A 21,437-nucleotide genomic window follows, 5' to 3' on the forward strand; every position below is an offset into this window, starting at 1 on the left:
ACAAGTATTTGTACTTGACTGTTCATATGCTTGTGTGACCTAATATCTGCATACAAATCTATTTATTTTTATTTGCCTTGATGTTTACCCTCACAGTGAATGTAAAATTCACCCTTTTAATCCTTTGAGTGAATACTTGATAACAGGTTTTAGTTGAGGTTCCTGGAAAAGAAGAGAGAATTGATTCTTTAACTGCTCTGACCTGTAAAAGGTCAAAAAAATTATTCAGGAAAACATAGTAATTTTTTTAAAAGTGTTAGAACAGACAGGAAGAACTTGATTTTCAAAGTATGGGTGCAATCTAGAAGATATTGATAGAGCAAAATTATATTGATATAGCAAAAAGAATATCCAGATGTAAACCTACTTGTTAACTGATACACTTTGTGTTTGGGTTGATATTCCCCATATTTAGTTGGAGGCCATCCAATGTTCAGTGCACTGCGAGGCAGGTCTTTAAGGCTGAAGATATTAATCTCCTTCGTGTCATGTCTGCTGTAGACCTACAATGAAATTTCTTCAATATCTATTTTTTGAACACAATTTTTGTCTGAGTTTTTTGCTCTCTCTCCATCTCCTCTCTCTCCTTTGCTCATGGGGAAGGAATTTTGTTGAGTTCTGATTGACTGCACTTCTATCACCTCTCTGCTTTTACTGAAAAGTGGAATCTGGAGGCTTGTGTACACTTCTCCATAGCACCAGGATCCTGCTAATGGAAGAAGTGGGCACCACCATCACCTCCATCTGACACACCAAAAGTACACTCTTGAATGTTTTTGTTCAGCCAGGGAGTGGAAAGCTGCTGTTTAGGTCAAAAGATGCGAGTGATTGAAATTTCAATGTTTCATTGGCTTTAGACTTTGGGAAAGAATTTGCTAACAGCAAAATGTTTTGATTACACTGTTTAGTTTGAGGCTTGAAGCTAAGTAGAAAGTGCCTTTGTTAATTTTGGGATTATGCTCTCTTAGACTTGGAAGCTTGGTTGTATATTTGGAGTAAGTTCAATGAGCCATAAGCCCTAATGGCAGTTAGAGGTAAACATTTAACTTTAAGCTTCATTGTCTGTTGCTGCATAGAGTTTTAATTACTATAAAATGTATTATCATGAGTTAAAGCTAGTAAATTAAACCAATGCAAAATCAAAACAAATAAGTTCAAGTAAATTAGAATTGGGTCCTCTTATGTCAAAGAAATACACCATTATCCTGTGATTTTGAAAAATTAATAACTTTCTAATTCAAATCTGTAATTTTACTTGGGTACAGCACAAATGCCTAAAAGCTATGACATTATTTAAGTAATTTCCATCTTCTTAGAACTAACTTTATGAATTTAACCATATGAAAAATGTGTTGGGACAAAACACTCAGTTGCTCAGCTGTGATACTGGGGAAATTCAGTACATTCATGAAAATTCGGTACATTAATTTTGCAATACCAGAATCAGAACCAGAGCTAGCCTGCAGCCTGTCTCTACTCAGAGTCTAAATTTGGTGCTTTATTTAAGCACTTGCCTAAGGGGCTTCCCTTGGGGCTTGGTTCACTACAGGTGATGGAGGGCTGCAGTTGGCTTGTGGTAGATATAAGATGAACTGAGCTAATTCAGGCTCTACTCTGCTGCTGACTAAAAGATGATGCTAAGGAGACCACAATCCCACTTGTCTAAGTGCTGAAACTTAGGAGGGAGACTGTAGGACTCACTCTTCACTAGATAGTTCATAGGTAACGTGCAATAGAATGTGTTCAAACCAAAATATACGGTGTCTGTGCATCTTTGTAGGCTCAGTGTAAATATTCTGTTGGTTAATGGTGAGAAGTATATAAGGAAAATTACATTTTTATGGAAATCTCTAAAGCAACATCCCAGACTTAAGCATATGAGCTTAGGTGTTTTTTCTAAAGATGCTATACAAAATTAATTATTAAAAAATATGGGATATTTTCACTCAAATACTCCAAATACTCAGATTTTTAGTCTGTTGAATGCCTACACTTTTAAACTTGGTGATTTACTTATCCAGATTTTTATAGCCACATAGTAGCTACAGAATCACAGGTGTTTCAGCAGCACATACCCTAAAACAATCAGGTCACTTTCTTTTCATCTCATTGGTATGTAGATGAAATCAAAAGCTTTTCATATTAATCTTGGCATGCAAAGGAAATTTTTCAGTATCTTGGTAGTGACATGAAATTTATGCTGTAATGAGCTAGGCAGGTTCTGCTGATAAAACTAGGAGATTTATTAGTATTCAGATGTTAGGGTGGTGCAGATTCAGCATAGTGTTGTGCACAGATTTCTTGATTAGCTTGAAGCCTTCCCTCTCTCTCCCAGAAAAGTCAATCCCTGAATCCATTCCCTGCTAGATTCTCTCTGTCTCTGGCACTGCACTCAACCAGACAGTCATTGTTTGCTTTTTTTTGCAAAGAACCTGAAACAACAGATCTGGGACACCTCCCACTGTCTAGGAGAAATACTTTTAATACAGTTTCTCTGATCATTGCATGAAACAGGCGTATCTGACTCAGTATTCACCTCATAGCTTGTGACATTAACTCCCTGGAAAGGTAACTGATAAAGAAAGAGGAGTGAAAGGGATGCAGTGCTTAACAACATTAGATAGCATCAGAAGAATATCTAACAAGAAAATGAGTTGCCAAAATTGTCCACTTTTCCTTTGCTCACAATTGACCTGCACTATTGGTTGATCTGTTTTGTAGAAAGTGTCACAATAATGTGAAATAATTATAGTTGTTGAAAAGAATATGTTATAGTGCAGTATATTCTACAAGAGATTTTTCCACAGCAAATGATGATATATTGTACTTGTCATCATATTCGTTATTTGTTGGAATATTTTTAAAAAAACATTCTAAAATTAATTTTCCTCTTGAGATGAGTACAAATATGGCATGGAAGAACAATCAGAATCTTAGCAAAATTGGATTGCTAAGGATTGGATTGGGTGCCTCACACTTAAATAATTTCCAGGTGATTTTGAAAGGAAGCTCAAGTGACTATAAAATTACTGTTCTCTGCATCAGAAAGAATTCCCTCCTTGAACTGAATCAGTTCCCAGCTTATAACATAAAGCAATGATCCAAACTTTTTGGGTGCATTTGGCATGGAATTCTGCCCTTGGTTCATACCCATCCAGTCCTATTGGTTTTAGCCATGTATTTACTATCTTAAAACCACTATGACTTGCATTAGATTCTTTCTGCATAGCATTTATGTGTTGGAGATGCAAAGCTGCGTCAAGAGCAGGCAATTCCCATGGAAGTTGTTTGACTTCCCCACTCACAGATAGAATGTTTGGAGCTGCCCTGCAGGGTGTTGGCTAGAGGCAGAGACACCTGTTTTGGGGAATGTAGTGCTGCAGAAAAATGGGAAAAGTGTAACCAAATGAGCCCTTCTAGTGTAAAAGTTGACAACACACTGAAACATAACATTAAGAAAAAGACCAGTTTTCAACAAAATGTTCTCATCTCAGGGAACATGGGAGCTGGTTTGCCCTGGATGCAATCACCAGCTAAATTTGTGTTCCTTTCCCCATCTGTTTGCCATGTTTTCATACTGTTTTGTTCACACAGGGAGCATTCTGTAGAAGTAGCAAAGGTCAAGTGATAAATCTCCCTTATTCCCTCTCCTTCAGCTGCAGATTCTTACATGTTTGCAGGCATTTCCTTTATTATAAACTTCTGCAGAAGGAAATGCTGGGAGAGACAGTCAGTGTATTTGAAGCCTAGCCTGCTGTTTGTGTTATCTTCTAAATCTTTTTAGAGTGCAATGCCTCCTTTGGGTCTCTTCATCAAAGTCATGTTGTTTCCAGTTGGGTGGACACATGGGCAAGATCTGTTGCAAAGAGACAGTTCTTGAGCTAGCAGGAGTTCTTTGGATGGGAATTCGAACCAAAAAAGGATGTGTACAGGAAAATTGAAAACACTACTAAGCGAGCCTTTGGAAGGAAGCAATGTTAACAGCTTTCATTTGAAAAAGACTATATCTTTTCATTTTGGCCCAGGCATCAAAAACTCAGAGGGAAACAATGGAAGAGTAACCAAAATAGATGCTCTCCTGTCTGCAAGGGAGTGGTGGTGAAGGGTGACTTAAGATGGTCTGTTCAGCTATCATTACATCTTGTGCGTTTGTCTGATTTTGGTTCTATTTTTAGCAAGACAATGAAATACTCATGTCCTATGTGCCACTGTGCACTTGAGACAGGCAGCTGGAAACTTCCACTTTGCCACTGCATTTGCCATGCTGGCACAAAGCAATGGAACCTCAGTGATCAATAAATCTTGTATTGACCTCTAAAAGAAAACATACATTAACTTCGGCATTTCCTTCCAACTGAAAATAAATAAATACAAAATGCCTGCCTTGTGCTATAATTTTTAATTTGAAGACTGTTGGAGACATTTGCAGCTAGTCCTGTGTAAACACTGGTAGATTCAGGGTGCACTTGGAGGTTATTTCCTGTAATAAATATTGCAAGAACACTGGAATAATTTTCTCTGAAAGCCATTTCTGTCCTTATTTTACTTTCATAAACTTTAGTTTTGATATTTTGGGTGGCCTAGAGTGAATGTTTACATTATTGTGTTGTTTGTATTTTTTTAGCTTCTTATTTTTTCTTTCTTCAATAAGAAGAAGCCACTTTTAGAGAGAGTGGAAATGGTGTGAAAGCATCAGAATACTCTCTCAGAGTACTTGAAGTCACCACCCCCCCTCCCTTTACAACATGCCTGTATGCATGAGCTTAAAACACTTGATAACAAACTGCCATGTGAATGGTTATACTGATTTCTTGAAATATAATGGCACTTGGAGAAGCATTTATTGGCGGTTGGCTTGCAGTATGAGTCAGGAGTTAACAAAGTATTGTCCAAAATTTGCTGTAAGAATGTTGTTACAAAATCCAGGTACAGGGGCCATGTTCTCTGCGTTATTGTTCTGTGGGTTTTGTGGGTTGTCTGTGTGTGGTTTTTGGTGGGGTTTTTTTTGGCTTTTTATGGTTTGGGTTGGTTTTTTCTCTGTTTATTTTTCTGAAGAGGAGACTTTGTAGCTGTATGTTCCTGTGTGAGCAGATTAACCTGATTTCCTGGGAGATCAAATGTTGGATTCTCATCTTGCTAATGCTTGCGTATGTTTGGAGGGACTTACTGGCATTAGAACACAAACTCAGAAATAAATCAAGATCTTTCCCTCCATTGCAATCTATTGCTTTGTACATTCATAGGGAGCTGGGAACTGCAGGTAAAAACTTGAAAACTATGAATCCAAAATCCACAAAACAGATAAACTTAACCAGATTTGTCAGTCGGTCTTCTAAATAACCTCCTTGGCTTTATAAGCAAAATCTGAGTAATTGAGTTTGTATGACTGTACAGTTTTGACATCCCAGGCTTCACAGCTTGGTGATGGTGTGTTGCAGTCTGATACTTTAAGAGTGAAGGGTTTCAGTGATGATTTAGTAGACTTTTGTTTCATTTATTAGTGAATTCCCTAGAAAAGTATGAATGCAGCTAATTTATACAGGTAGCTTTAATTATTTAAGATCTGGTCTTTGTTTGATCCTCAAGGCCAGACCTTGACAGCAACTGGACAGTAATAAGAGAGCAGATCCAGATGGAGTCCATGGTTCTCAAAGGGCTTCTCCCAAACACGAAGTATCAGTTTTCCGTTCGAGCAGCGAACTCCTTTGGATCCAGCCCTGCCAGTGCACCAAGCGATGTCATCCGCACATTCAGTGAGTACAAGCACTTTTTTGTTAATAAAGCGAAACAAAAATGAAGTATATCTGTAAATAAAGCACATCTGGCATAGCAGTGGAGATCTGCTGGAGGAAAGAGTTGCTCTCCAGGCACAGTCACCCCCATTCTGACACCTCTCAGTCCTGTCTGAGGAGCTTGCAGCAAGCACCCTGTGGAAGTCAAGCCACAAGAAGAGATTTGAAAAGACCCAGGCAGCATCACTCTCATTCCATTGCTTTGCTCTGGAGGTCATTGACAGGTATTTTTGTGTCTCTAATTCCCAAATTTTGTGCTGGGTTCGTACAGAACTGATAAGTGAATGTCATGGGAAGAAATGAGAGACACAAGTCCATAGTTCTTTTTTCTGTTTTTTGAAGCTGAACCTTATATATTAAATTTATAATTTCAGCAACTTAGAAAGACCAAATCAAACTTAAGACTCTTAACTATTAAACACAGTCATGAAAATAATGATATAGAGAAGTAAGCACCCCTTTTTGATCAGAAGCTGCAAAGCAAAAATATTAGGTGAACATGCTGACATACCAACTTGTTAACTATTGTATTTGCATTTGTGTAGTAATATAGACCATGCATACTGCAGTAAGTGTTGGTCCAATTATTGCTGAGCTCCCTCAGGATGTAATCCTCTGCCAGTACTGGGATCTCTGAGGGCTGACTTTAGGGGGCTGTTGCTCCTCATCATACCCAAATTCATAGCTTGTATGCGAGAATCCCAACCAAGTCAACACAGGGCATATTGAGAATTGCACAAATCATAACTTCTAGCAGCAGAAAACCTAATGTCACAAAGCGAAACAATGGAGGAAACAGTGCCAAAGCCGGCAAGGTATAGGTGCTAACTGAGCTTTATCATTAAAATTCCAAAGTTTTTCTGCAAAAATGTATATCAGTACTTTTAAGTTTAAGTGCCTTTTTTTTTTCCTTTTCTCACTCTCTCCATTACAAACCATCTCTAATTAACTAGTGAAAATGAGCAGCAAATATTTAGGTAGGACTGTGAGCTCTGCAAGAAGGTTTTGCATGCTGCAAAAGCATAAACAACGTGCTTAGTGATCCACCAATTTAACCCGATAAAGATTTATTTCTAAACTGTCTCTCTGTTGTGGAATCCCTTTTTTCATTGACTCTTATGTGGCAGTTTCCATTCTTATTGTTCCTCTGTTGAAAATTCAGTCACTTGAAGAGTTTGCATGTAGTTTGCTATGGCTCCTGAGCTCATAAGTTTAACTTCTGAAGTAAATGTTTGTGAAAACCTCGTGCAGTGTACTCTGGAGTTCCTTGGCTCATGGATCCTCCAGGGTCAGCTCCTGCTGCCTCAGACACGTGTGCTCCTTGGTATCTTGTTTATCTTTGGATGTTAGCAGCTGCATCCTTTGGTCAGACAAGATGAAGTGTTTAGCTCTATTAATAAGGGTGGAATCCATCTTCATGCTGTGCTTATTACTGCAGTACTCCGGGGAAGGCACTTTGCCTTGGAAACTGCTTGTTCCGCAGAGGCCTGCCAAGATGTCTCCAAAACATGGGTTTGTGTCATTAGAGCTTGGAATCAAGTTCACATCTGGTGTGTATAACCATTGATTTCTAGAGAGATTTATAAGGGACATGAGCTTGGTTCTCTGTGCCGGGATCAGATCTTAAAATTCAGTATATTATGCATTTTGCACTGCTCTTTGAATGGACTTAAAAAGTCTGTGCTGGCCTAGGGTTGTCACATAGGTGTTGCAGTGGCTGAGAGTTTGGTTTTCCTGATCCTGGGGCCTGGCAGTGCTTGGCAGAGACCTTCATGACCCGGCAGAGCTCCTGCATGCCAGGGCTGTGTCATGTCTGTGATGTGCTCCAGCCCTGCTCCAGGCCTCTGGTACTTGGGGCTACTTTGGCACTCTGGACCCTTTGGCAAGTGCAAATGTTGTTTTTTTTGCCAGTGTGCTCTTTGAAAATAGGCTTAAAAAATACATATAGCCACTCCTCATAAAAACCTGCATTATCATGTGGACACCTGTTGTCACAAAAACCAGATTTGTGTAGAGCATAGTGTCATAGAGATGCATGCCTTTAGAAATAAATTATTTGGTTTTCTGAAGGAAGGAGTACAGCTGAGATGATAGTCTAGCTGATAGCAGCACTCACTTGTCTTTACTTGTGATGTCTGTGTAGGAGACTGACTTGATATTAGCCAGACGCACAAGTACAGCTCACATTAGTAGAAAAGCTGAACTTTTGTTGGGAGAAAATTGTTCTTCATTAAAGCTGTGAATAGCATGAACATTTATTTTCCCCCAAAACATTGAAAACCTCTGAAGAATGATTCAAACCATGGCCAAGTTTCAGAAAAAGACAGAAACAGAAAAAACCCCAAACTACACACTGTACTCAAGGGCATCCAATTAAAACTCACTCCTAATTCACATTATGTATCCGAAGGTACCCTCCTGCTTCTAGCAACCAGAAAGTCCAGTTTTTTTGGCCCAGTTAATCACTCACTTCAGTTGCTCAGGTGTAAGTGTTCAGCAGATTTGAGATTCTCAGAGTTATGTGATTTTCAATGGTCACTGCAGGAGGGAGGGCGTGTACCATTCACAGACACCTGGTAGTCCTCTGGGGTTGTCTCAGGTACAGTGATGTATCTCAGGTGGCACCAGTTGCTTGACTGCCTCAAAGTGCCTGTAGACACCTCTTAGTCACCTCGTGTTTTTGGAAAGGTGTCAGACTGTTGGCACCTCTGAAACTGAAGCACATCAGTTCATATTCTTCAGAGTGCACATCACAACAATTACTACCTTCACTATGACTGTGGTTCCTCCTCCCACTAAGCAGTGAAATATGCTACATGCCACAGATTTTTGATACTATTTTCTGCCTGTCTGTATATTCTTCAGAAATTCCTGAAATATCTTAGAAAGCTGGCAGAAGTTCATACAATATCTTTCCACTGCATTTAGCTCACATGGTGCTGTACTAAGGTCCTTAGTGTGTTTCAATTTCAAAAATTTGTCATTGTACACTTGTATGTGCTGGATATTTTATGCATGACTTGACATAAGTAGTGCTTTTCTGATGCTTGTTTTAATTGATTAACAAATTCCCAACATTACCTCAAAACCAGAGGATTTTCAGGGTCCATGATGTCTTGAACAGATTCTCCTGCAGCTCTTGTAGGTGGGCTGAGGCAGAGATGAGTCCATGCTACTTGGGGATGTTTTCTGTAGTGGTTTATCTCATTCTCACAGGTAATTCACCCATTTTGTTTTTAAAATTGAGGTGGATTTGCAGTACTCTTGACTGCATTGTTTCAGGTCAGCATTGGAAAACATGGTCTTGGTTTGCTCTGCTAAAGGGATCACCTTTACTGACAGTATCACCTAATATGAAAGACCTCCCAAGGTCCTTGAAAATAGAACATGTGGCCTTGATTACAAGCAGTTACCCTCTTACCTAGTAAAAAATGCATGCTTCGTTAATTGCTCCATTTTCAGGGAGGAAAGAGAGGGCAAGTTTCCCCAAGGGTTCTCATTTATTTGTGATGTGGTTTCATTAATTTTTTTCTAGACGGAAATGATGCAATAAATCTAATTTTTTTGTTGCTTTTCCTAATTACTGTTGCACATTTTGGGTATTTCACCTACATGGTTGTTGGGATTTTGTTGTATAAAATATTTCAAAATGTCATGGACAGTTCACTGGCAAATAAAGGATCGCATACACTCAGTTTAGAAACAATAAAATAAACTGTCCCAAAGAATAAAACAAAAAAAAAAGTCATCACCTGCATTGCTTAAATACCCTTCCTTCATCTCCTCGGGAAACAGATGTGGTTTGCACTGTGCCTGCAAGGTCACCAGCCTTGGGCTCTGCCAGACCAACAGAGGAAGTGTCTTCTGTTAAAAATACCCTCCTGCTTGTCTCCACAGCAAACATGACAGAAATGACTGCTAAAGCAGGGCACATCCCTTCCTCTGGCCCTGGCTGTCACTGCCAGGATCACACAGAGCTGGGCATTGCCACAGGTGCTTATACATTCTGCATGGAGCTTGCATGTGTCAGCTGAGGCTCAGGCACAAAAAAAGGGCAGTCTCTGGGGCCCAAACATTGATTTAAATGGTGATGATGTGTCCTGGAGATAGCAAATGGAGAAGGATTTCCACAGAACTGTTTCCCACACATCTCCAGAGACTTTAAAAAAACAGTGTTGGTATTTGTAGGGACAATGAAAAAAAGCAAGAGACAGGCCAAGCAGCATGCAGTGTCGCACTGCAAGTCGTTGAAAAGCATAAAACACATTTTTAAATGCTCCTGACGTATTTTGGATTAAGACCTGTGGGTTCTGGATGAAGCCAGTCAGTCTGTTTACACTTCCATTCAATCTGTGTTACAGTGCCCCCTGTTCTACCTCCTACACTCATGTCTCTTCATCATGAGTATGATGACGGCAGCCTAATTAGCAAAACAAAAGTTTTTGTGGCTATATGTTTGTTTTGAGAAAGATGTCTTTAGTACAACTTAATTCCTAATTATTTAGAAAGAGGCTGTCTAAAGTTCATGACCCCCACAAATTCTTCAATTATTTGTAAAACAGGATTATAGGACCTGGTAGAAGGTCTTAAGCAGACTTCATCTCCTGGTGGACTGGAGCACTGATTTAATTAAATATACCCTGCTTATAATCTCTGCAGTCATTGTTTTGGTATTTGCAAAGTACTACTTTGCTTAATTGTCCCTGATTTAACCACCCATTATGAGATGAGCTCTCCATGAAAGCAACACAGTGCACTTAGGAGATGGGCTGATGGGGGGGGTTTATCTACAAAAAGTCCTGTTAATTTCTTTGCATCCTGTTTTGCAGTTATATTACATCACATCATATCACATGTGACTATTGTTAGGTTTGCTGAGCAAAGGCCAAATGTAGGGAAGAAGAAGGCAGCTAAGAAACCAGTGGTCTGGTACCTCCTGTGTGTACTCACCTGTATGAGTTCAGATGGGGTGAGGAGTGAGTGCGTCCAGCATTGCTCCCAAGTGCATGACGTTACCAAAACTGTTTGCAGATCAGCAGGTAGAGTGATGTGGCATGTGCTGGCTGAAATGCAGGTAGCTAGAGTCAGGGAGGGATAAAACTGGAGAGTTGGAAACCTGTGGATATTAGGACACCTTCTGAAGTCACACTTACTCTGGTGATGCCAAACTTACACAGTGAATGCCTTTGAAGAAGGGCCTCAAAACAGTCTTTCTCCCAGAGGCAATAAGCCATACCTTCTTTGTTTTCTCCAGGCTCTAAATGTTGTACCATGTTGTTCAATGATGTGAAAGGAACCATTGTCTGGTTTAAAGTAGTGGGTACATTTTGTCTCCCAAAGTCTTCTGTTGGAAAAGCATGGAACATTTTGATCTGCTGGATGAAAGAGGCACACCTGCTGTTTGGGGAACTGCCAATCTCTCCTAAGATACCACATCTCATTGCATGCTGGTGGTTATTAATATGTTTTAGTGATAACCACGCAAATGAGGAGAGTTACATTTCTGTGGAACTGGCATGGTATTAAAATCATATCCATACATGCAAGCATGTTTATCTGAATATAAATTCAAGACCTAACGTTCTCCTATGTATGAATATATAGATACTTCATTTTCTGCATTGCTTCACTCCTGCCATCCTTATCAAACTTACATCCCAATAAACCAATAGAAAGTTTGATTGAAAAGAGAAAAAAAAAATCACAACATTTTGACCATAACAGAAATTTATTTTGTAGGTTATGACTTCTAAGTTAGAAAATGGAGTTTGTGCATCACAGCTTGTTTTGGTACAAATGAGATGGTTTCACCTGGCACGTCATTCCTTTCTTTATTCCCAAATTATCTTTATGGCTTCCATTGCACTTAGGCAAATTACACTTTTATACATTAAAAGAACAAACATTAGCTCTGAAATACTTTCAAACACATAATATAAAGTCAATAAGTAGTAGTGTTGGAAATGGTGCAACTTCTAAAATTTTAAATTAACTTTAGTCAGGGTTTTTGTTTGTCTTCGTGTGGAAGGAAATTTAGTTTCAATGAAACTTTGTGAACAGTGTTCTGTGTTCCCAGGTGGCCAAGAAGGCCAATGACATCCTGGCCTGTAGGAATAGTGTGGCCAGGGAGGTCATTCTTCCCCTGTACTCAGCACTGGTGAGGTCACACCTTGAGTGCTGTGTCCAGTTCTGTCCCCTCAGTTTAGGAGGGACCTTGAGATGCTCAAATGCATCCAGAGGAGGCAGCAAGGCCTGGAACACAAGCCCTATGAAGAATGGCTGAGGGAGCTGGGGTTGTTTAGCCTGGAAAACAGGAGCCTCAGGGGAGACCTTACTACTCTCTACAAGTACCCAAAAAGGGGTTTTTCATCTCTTCTCTAGTTGACCGCTGGCAGAACAAGAGGACACAATCTTAAACTGCATCATTAGGAAGAAATTTTTTGCTTAAAGAGTGATTGGGTACTGGAATCATGTGCCCAGGGAGGTGGAGGAATCGCCATCCCTGGACATATTTTAAAAAAGACTGGATGTGGCACACTGCCATGGTTTATTTGATAAGGTGGTGTTAGGTCATAGGTTGGACTTGATGATCTCAAAGGTCTTTTCCAAACCTAGTTAATTCTGTGATGCTGTGATTCAGAGAGCTAAGAATTGCTGTGAATGCTGGGAGCCGAGTTCGTGCTGCCCTTGGCAGCAGCCTCAAGGTGTGAGCACAATGAAGCCCAACATTTCTTTCCCAGCCACCAGCTGCCAAAAGCTCATTGAAGTGGATGATGGGTGCAAGCTAAGAACATTTTATGAGAAATGAATGGCCACGTAGGTCCTGGCTGATCCCCTTGGTGAGGACGGGGAGGGATATGCTGTCTGCACAGTGCTGGTGATGACAAAGGCTTCTCCATGAAGTAAGGTGTCCTGCCTCACAGATGTGTCTGCCTTCTGCTCAGCAAGGGCTATTCTCACTGTCACCACAGAGAAACTGGACAGAGAAAGTGCAAATCTGTTCACAGTGCATTGTTGATGCAAACTTGGGTATCCTGAACTCTGTGACAGTGAAAGAGGGTGAAAAGGGCATTCTGGGGCTGACTGACACAACCCTGTCATCTTGGTCCCAAAAGGACAGCAGAGTCTGTAAGCTGTTCAACCTGAGAAGGATGATGTTCGCCAGTCTGTTGTGATGAAGCCTCTGAACAAGGGGGGCAAGAAACCCAGAAGCAAGGCTCCTAAGATCAAGTGACTTGGGACTCCTTGAGTGCTGCAGCGTAAGTGCAGGCATATTACTCTGAAGGAGCAGTGCACTCGAAAGAGCAAGGAGGAAGTAACAGAATACAAAGTTCTTGGCCAAGAGAATGAAGGAATCTGATGAGAAATGCCAGGAGTAGATTGTGAATTGGAGGAGGCTTTCTTCATTGAAAGCTTCTACATTTAAGTCTGAATCAAGGCAGAAGTAAGGACGTTGTATATGATACTAAAAATTGTATATGGTATTTACCAGTAAATCCCTTTGGTGGTTAATTTTTTTAAAAAAGCCTCAACACTATAAAACTAAAATAAAATCATCACAACACAGAACAAAATGAACAATTTACACAAAATCCACTCCTTGGTCCTTCACTACAATTACAGTAATTTCATTATTATAAGCTGCACCATTTTGATTAAAATTTTGGTCCAAACCCAAAGTGCAGCTTATAATCAGGTGCGGCTTATATATGGACAAAGAACGAAAAGTTGCTGTTTTAGTTTGGAGGACAGGTGTCTGCTGAGAAAGGCAGGAGCCTCTCTTTGAAATGGAGAATGTAAACCCCCTCTCTCCAAATTATTATAATTTTGAAATCAAGGGGTTTTCAGGCAAAAATATGGGAATTAGGAGTAACAGTTCTTTTCTAGGGAAATTAAAATAGAAACACAGTACTACAAAGAAACAGACTCCAAACCCTGACAAAGTCAGAGTACAACCTGGCACCCTGTCAGGCAGGGTGTTGGCAGCAGTCCCATTAAATGGTGGCTGCATCCTCCTGCAGATGTGATTCAGTTGGAGCTCCTGTACAAGGTGCAGTTTCCCTCTAAAGGTCCAGCAGTGATGTGGAGAAATCTGCTTCTCCTCTGGAGTCCAGTGGAGAAAGGGCTCCCTTAGTGTCCCAAAATCTCTGTTTTTATCTTGGTAAGAAATGTTGGGCTATTCCCCCTGGCTGGAGCAACTTCCAATGGGATGCAGTAATTTTATCAGTCCCACAGTGGGACTCAATGGCCATTAGCAGAAAATGACTGGCTGGAGGAAGGATGGGCTGTGAAAAGATAAAGAACAATGCCCTGCCTGGTTTCAGTGGATGGCCCATTAGCAGAATATCGGCCATTGAGATAAGGATCACTGCCCCCACCCTCAATAGATGGTGATAGAATAGATACCTTTTATCACACTCTGTATTGTGATGTGTGGCTTATAATCAGGTGCGGCTTATGTATGGACAAAGAACGAAAAGTTGCTGGCACCTGGAAGTGCGGCTTATACTCAGTGCGGCTTATAATCGTGAAATTACTGTACAAGAAAATTTCCCCATTATCTTTCTACTCTGTAACACCTAACACTTTTCAGTAATTGTTTTGTCTGTTACTTCCCCCAGTTAGTATCTTTATCTCAAAATCTTCATGATTGCCACATTGTCCAGTAAGAAGACTGGGCCTGATGCTGGACAGAGGAGAGGAAATTTAATGAAGGTTCATGGGTTGAGATAAAGACCTTTAGAGATCACTCATCAAATACCATTACGGGCAAAACAGAGTCAAGATACGAATTTTTACTAACAAAATCAGAGCAGGATAATGAGAAGTAAAATAAACCCTTAAAAACACTTCTCACCCCTCTCCTTCCCAGCTCTACTCCTACCCCAGCACTGCAAGGAGGCAGGGAATGGGGCTTGTGGTCAGTTCATCACCTGGGGCTTCTCTCACTGCTGAGGGAGAGGAGTCACTGCCCTGCTGCACCCGAGGGTCCCTCCCATGGGAGACAGCTCTCCATGAACTTCTGCAGTGTGAGTGCATCTCAGGGACAGCAGCTCCCTGCAATCTGCTGCCATGAGTCCATCCCAGGGACAGCAGCACCCCTCAATCTGCTGCCATGAGTCCATCCCAGGGACAGCAGCACCCCTCACAGTGCTGCAGCAGTGGGTCACTCTTCCGTGGAGTGCAGTCCTTCAAGGACAGGCTGCTCCACCTGGAGCAGGGCCCTCTTCCCACAGGTCTCCCACAGGCTCACAGGTTCCTCTCAGGCACCCACCTGCTCTGGTGTGGGCTCCTCCAGGGCTGCAGGTGGATCTCTGCATCCCTGGGACCTCCCTGGGCTGTGGGGGCACAGCTGCCTCAGCATGGGCTGCACCAGGGGCTGCAGGGGAATCTCATTTCCAGTGCCAGGAGCACCTGCTGCCCCTCCTCTTTCCCTGACCTTGGTGTCTGCAGGACCATTCCTCTCACATGTTCTCACCTTCCACTATTTTCTGTCAGGAATTAGAACTGCACCACAACCTTTGTTTTCATTTCTTCTTAAATATGTTATCACAGAGGCATTACCACAATCTCTACTTGGTCCAGCCTTGGTCAGTAGCACGCCTGCCTTTGGAGCCATCATCTAGATATGGAAGAAGTTTCTGATAGCTTCTCACAGAAGCCACCTCTGTATCTCCCCCGCTACCAAAACTAGGCCATGCAAAGCCAATTGAACTGCAAACCATATCTATAATGCATATATTCATGGCTTGACACACCGAACATGTTTAGTAGAAATGCATGTCTTACAGAATCACTGTTTCCAAAGAAGGGGATTCTGTTGCAGTGATGGGTAGAAGATGCAGCCTGACTAGATAATCACTGTAGGTTCCTTCCTACTGAATCCTTTTCTACTCTGCTGTGCTCGGTTGTACTGTACGCTACGCTACTCTCCTCCACTCTTCTCTACTCTACTCTACTCTACTCTACTCTACTCTACTCTACTCTACTCTACTCTACTCTACTCTACGCTACTCTACTCTACTCTACTCTACTCTACTCTGCTGTGTTTTAGTCTCCCTAGCTTCCTACTTGGAGTAAAAATATTCTGGATGGTGATTAACCTGAATGACTATAAAATTGATACTAGGAGTAAGGTTTTCTTTACATTTTGAGAGTACTAATGTTTTCAGCAATTCATTCCAGTAGTTGCAGGGACCAGTTCATAAATGTGCAGTCTGATTCTCTAACAATAATTCTTTGGCTGTGCATTCACAGTCAGTAGCAGAAATTATCTGGGTACAGTTTATCCTGTTTGCCTCATCTTGTTACCAGTCATAGAGAGAGCTCTCTGCTTAGTTCATTTGGTAGAACTCAGTGCTGAATACTTCAGTTTAATGTATAGATAAAATGTGTTATTTACAGATGACTAGGTATACATGTTAGAATGGAAATCTTAAACACATTCTGTCCCAGCCCAGCAAGCTTTCTTGGTTGCAAGTGTGTATGCCTCATTTCCTCTACTCATTTGCTTCTAATTTTTCTGTATGCTGATGTAATGTGCAAAGCCCATTGATAGGTAACCCCTGCAGAGGATATGGAGTGAGGCCAGTTAGTCAGCCAGAGCACACATTCATCTCTGGTGCACACACATTAGATTTCATAACTGCCTGCCAGGACTTCTGGGTTGCAATCACAGCAAAGTAGGACAGAGTACAAAATTATTTAGGTAAGTACACTCAGCTCAGTGGAGTGACTATGTAAACTGAAGTTTGCTTGTGCTGTTTTCACTTAATAGCAAAATATTGTATGGAAAAGGCAGTTATATGAGTCTGTTGTTTTAATGGTTTAAAGATATCTATTCTCCACCTAGCTGAAATTACAAGTAACTATAAGGATTTGGTTGCTTTTACTATATTCCTTCTTGACTTGGTGAATTTTAATAGCTATAAAGCACAAACCATTGTTTAGGCAGAATTTGCTATGCAAAGTGCATAAAATACTTTCTGTGAAATAGAAATGAGGATCTCCTTATGTTTAAACTGTCCATTCCCACTCCAGAGTCCTCCAAAGCACAGTTCAGCACTCCAGGAAGTGGCAGAAGTAGATTATGTACATGAAAAACACATGGTTGAGGAATCATGGAATATCCTGAGTTGGAAGGAAACAACAAGGAGTCCAACTCCTGGCCCTGCACAGAATAGCCCCAGTAATCCCACCAAGTGCTTCTTGAGTTCTGTCAGGCTTGGTGCTGTGACCTCTTCCCTGAGAATCCTGTTCCAGTGCCCAAAAACCCTCTGGATGAAGATGTTTGTGCATGTTTCTTGTTTCTAGGTGCAGAGTTGTATTTTAAAAAATTGCCTAAGAATACACATAGGATACTAATTTCAGGAGTTTTGGAGTCAGTGCAGGTAGATTAAGTCCTAAACAGAGCGTATCTTACCTCTGTACATCTCTTTTGCTGTTCTTATTTATTATCTCTTTTGCTGTTCCAACAAGGTAGATACAAGACTGTAATTCCAAAAGGAAAAAGTTTGACTTAAAAACAATTCAGTCGTTAAAGTGTTGCCAATGCCAGAAAAGTCTGAAACTTTTGTCCTGGAAAAATTATGAATACAAGTCAGTTTGCAGAGGGAGGACTGGGCTTTGACTGCTTTATTTGTTTATTCACCTAGTAAGGAACTAGATGAAGGTCTTCACTTTGTTTTAAGTGGAGTGTATATCACTAGGCCAGCATCTGCCATCTCCAGACTGACACTTGCATTGTCTGTACAGATGAACATTAGCATCACCTGAGATTTAAATGTTGTGAATTGAGTGGGGGGTGGTAAGATCTGAGTTGCTATGTTCAAACACAAAAAGCTATATGAACTGAAAATGCTAGTTATGTTTTTTCAGGCTCTGAGGAATTAGGAAGTGGAAGCTATGGGCATCGGTACATCACAGACACAGTGACTAGTGATGGTGATGGATTTGATATTGATGATTCAGACTACGACATTTATATAGAAGAGGTAAATATCAAGATTTCTCTTTGGCACTTCTGTTTTCTTTATAGTCTGGATATTTTAAAGGTTCTGGTCCTGTCAGGAAGTTTAATATCAGATATTAAGTGATAGATATAGTGATGTGGGCATTTCTTTTTCTTCATTGAGTTTAAGTTCATTGCCTCAGATCTGTATCTTGAAAGGTATTAATTTCATTTCCCCATAGCATTTTAGTTTTGCTGAATTGGTGTTTCTTTACTTCCTTTCAGCTCAGACCACTTCCTGCTATTAAAGGCGGCAACAGAAAATTTCTGGTCGAAACCAAGGTCACACCAGGGTCTAGTTCCAGGCTCCTGTCACGGGTCCTGACAACCACCTCTGAACCCACGACTTCCACTGCTGCCACCACGAGCCCAGCCGCGGCGTGGGCAGCGCGGAGGGGCAGCCTGTCCTCGGCCGCGCGCCTGCTGGACCTGTCGTGCGACGAGGCCGTGTGCTCTGCGGACAGCTTCTGCATCAACGACTACGACCGCGGCGGCTCGCGCTGCCACTGCAACCTGGGCAAAGCAGGGGACACCTGCCAGGAAGGTGCGGTTCTGTCTGCTCTTTGTCTGTGTCAAGGAGCAGCTTTGCAAAGAACCCACCAATATACTCCATGGGAATAGACAGCTGGGCTTTGTGGATCCCTATCAGCAGCAAAATGCAGCTCAGGCATCACCCCCCCTTTGCTTTTCTTTCCTTAGTGAGGTGGGAAAAAGTCATTCCTTAATAAAACTGAATGCAGAGCCTGTGTAAAGATGCAGAGGGGAGATTAATCTTCCCTCTGCCCCTAAGAGTCAGGGAATGATGGAGCAGATGTGTTGTTAATCACCCAGGTGTGGCAGGTTCCAATCATGGCACCCTCAGCTCGAAGCTGAAGACATGCAGCTCCTCTTTGACACTTGCCTTTAGCAGCAGCTGAAGCCCTGAACCACCTCCAATTTTCTGTGTGGTCCAGATGATGCTGGTCCCACAGCAGGGATGCAAGAGAACTCCCGTTGTAAAAATACCTCCAGAGGAGGCTTTCCCCATGGTCTGCAGTCTGCAGAGCAGCACTCAGGCAAGCTGGGAGGCACAAAATTTCATCCCTAGTTCAAAAAACATGTCCTGAAGGCTGAGTCAATGTGAGGCAGTGTGTTTGTCTCAGTCAGGACTTGCCACCCATCCTATTGCCTCTATTCAGGGCAGCTGAGCCATGGCAAGAACTTGTTGAGCTGAGGTAGGCTGTCCTTCTTCCCTTGCTGCCTTCCTGTTCTTTTCCTCTAGAGACCTAAACTCACCCTTTGACAAGGTTAACACTGAGCAAATCACCTGGTGAGCCAGTTCAGCTCCCTCACCAGGCCATAAGCAGGCCACTTTTTGCCCCTTGAAGTAATTTTTCTTCTGGTTTGGTGACCAAGGGGTCAGATGAGTGCCAGGGCTCACAAAAAGAGAATGTCCCATTGGCTGTGGTGCTGTTCCTCCCGCTAAGAAGGAGCTGATCCCTCTGCATGCTGATCTGATCTGCCAAGACCCTGCCATACAGCAGAGCATCAGGGACCCATGTTTCTTCTATAGGAACATGTTAGACCTTCATTTTGCACAGTGTCATGAATCAGGGATACAGACACTGAGGGTGCTTTATCTTCTTCAAACTGGAGTGCTGGAACAAAGAGAGCTCTTTCTGAAAACAATCTGTTGTGACTCAGCGACATGGAACAGCTGCAGATATGATTTTAGGCCTTGATCAAATATGAAGAGCTGAGGATTTATTTGAACTGACAAGGCCATATACAGCTCGTAAAGCAGTCTGTTAACATCAGTCCAAACCCTCCATTTTTCACAGGGGACTGTGTTATTCCAGAGTAAGCATCATATGCCAATACTACTTTGTACTGAGTTTGTCTTCAGCAGCCAATATTGTTAAATAATATATTAATCTGAATGGAAACAGACTTTTCTTCACATTCAACAGCTGCATGGCACTCTGATCCAGTCAGTTCTGCTTGTGATCAGGACATGATATAATTGTTCACTGCTAAGGTTGCATTTAGGTTTAAAGACCAGTCCTCTTCACCTCAGTATGAAATGTATGCCTTGCAAGCAAAAGCACTGAGAGAACTCTACCTAGATTCAAAAACTGAGTGAGAAAAACACACTCAGTATGTAAATAGCAAAGAGGAATAGGACTCTTCACCCTTTCTTCCTCATTAGATTTGAATCTGTAAAATAAAATAAAAACTCAGGCCTGAAACTGTGTCTGTCCTCAGTGCTTCTTGGGAAAACAATCTTCAGAGGTAATTTTACAGCTGACAGTGACTAGCAGTAAGACACCTCTGATTTTCGTTTTCTCTCAGGGTCAGGTTCTAATACAGGACAGCAAAGGGTGAGGGTTCATAATGCCATTTGACAAGAGCAATAAAAAGCGCCACTGTTGCAGCCAGGGATGGAAAGATGCCTGCAGGGACTCTTTTCTCTTCGTCACTCCTTTTAGCCCTGAACTGACTTGAGAGAAGTTCTGGAAGCTGCTGGGCTGTTATGAGACATCCAGTGATTCTCCAGATGCTGGATGCAGCAGCTACAAAGCAGCAGTGACTAATGCTGCCCAGTCTGTCCGTATTTCCTGCGTGTGTTTTTGTAATCCTGCAGAAGAGAAAATTACTTTGTCCTCTCTTTCTTAAATGAATTTTAAAAAGAAGATAAATATAAAGTTGATGCCATCTGTCTTCTATAACAAGGAAAACCTGAAGAAATTTCCTCTGAAATCTCTGATTAAACTACTGAGCATTATTTGGCCCTCAGTATCTTGTTTCTTTCCAAGTTCACCAGGTCCTTGGGAATAAAGGAATTAGCTGCAAAAAGTAGTGGGAGGACAAGGCAATAGGTTAACTGATTGTTGACTGCTGCTGACTAATGGTTGTCTCTTGAGGAACTTTGCCTTTCATTGCACCCTGATGTTATCTAGTTCTAAATGTGTGTATTAATTTTTATTCAGAAGAAAACTGCTAAATAACATGCTTCCCTCTTTACTTTTCAGACATTAGTATCCAGTATCCTCAGTTTTCTGGCTACTCATATATCACCTTTGAACCACTGAAAAAGTCCTATCAGACATTTCAAATTACACTTGAATTCAGGGTAAGTTTAAGCAATTCTCGCATTGGTGTTTTAAATCTTATTTACTTTGATGCGGTGAACAATAGAAGAGTAACTTAGCTTCAGTATAGCTTCAGTGTAATTGTGGTGAGCCTGTGCATAGCCTTCATCTGCAAAGATCTGGCTTAACACGCAGTGAATGTGAATGGTTTGTAAGAAGCTGAAGGGTTTTCATCCATTGTTGGTGGGCATGACATGAGAGAATCCATGGGACCGATAGTTGTGGACTAGCACCGATGTACATTGGCAAGGTTATAGTCACGTGGATGTGCTACAGGCTGAAGAACACACAGAATTTTTGTGAATTGGAGTGTCCTAGTTTGGAGGACAGGTGTCTGCTAAGAAAGGCAGGAGCCTTTCTTTGAAATGGAGAATGTAAACCACCTCCCTTCAAATCATTATAATGTTGAAATCACGGGGCCTTCAGGCAAAGATATGGGAATTAGGAATAGCAGTTCTTTACTAGGGAAATTAAAATAGAAATACAGTGCTACAAAGAAACAAA

At 41.4% G+C, this 21,437-nt stretch overlaps 1 protein-coding gene and 1 pseudogene across 3 annotated transcripts in view; both read left to right on the forward strand.

Moving 5' to 3' along the window:
• The window catches only part of EGFLAM (EGF like, fibronectin type III and laminin G domains), a 76,758-nt gene that overhangs the window by 24,411 nt on the left and 30,910 nt on the right, over window positions 1-21,437 (forward strand). For all 3 annotated transcript variants that reach the window (XM_033086294.1, XM_033086293.1, XM_033086295.1), the window contains exons 7-10: window positions 5,587-5,753; window positions 17,670-17,785; window positions 18,028-18,346; window positions 20,814-20,914. In XM_033086294.1, the coding sequence (XP_032942185.1) occupies window positions 5,587-5,753; window positions 17,670-17,785; window positions 18,028-18,346; window positions 20,814-20,914 (703 nt within the window). The remainder of the gene's footprint in view (window positions 1-5,586; window positions 5,754-17,669; window positions 17,786-18,027; window positions 18,347-20,813; window positions 20,915-21,437) is intronic.
• LOC117011059 lies at window positions 12,508-13,240 on the forward strand (annotated as a pseudogene).

Source organism: Catharus ustulatus, chromosome Z, assembly GCF_009819885.2.
Source record: "Catharus ustulatus isolate bCatUst1 chromosome Z, bCatUst1.pri.v2, whole genome shotgun sequence".
Classification (NCBI taxonomy): Eukaryota; Metazoa; Chordata; class Aves; order Passeriformes; family Turdidae; genus Catharus; species Catharus ustulatus.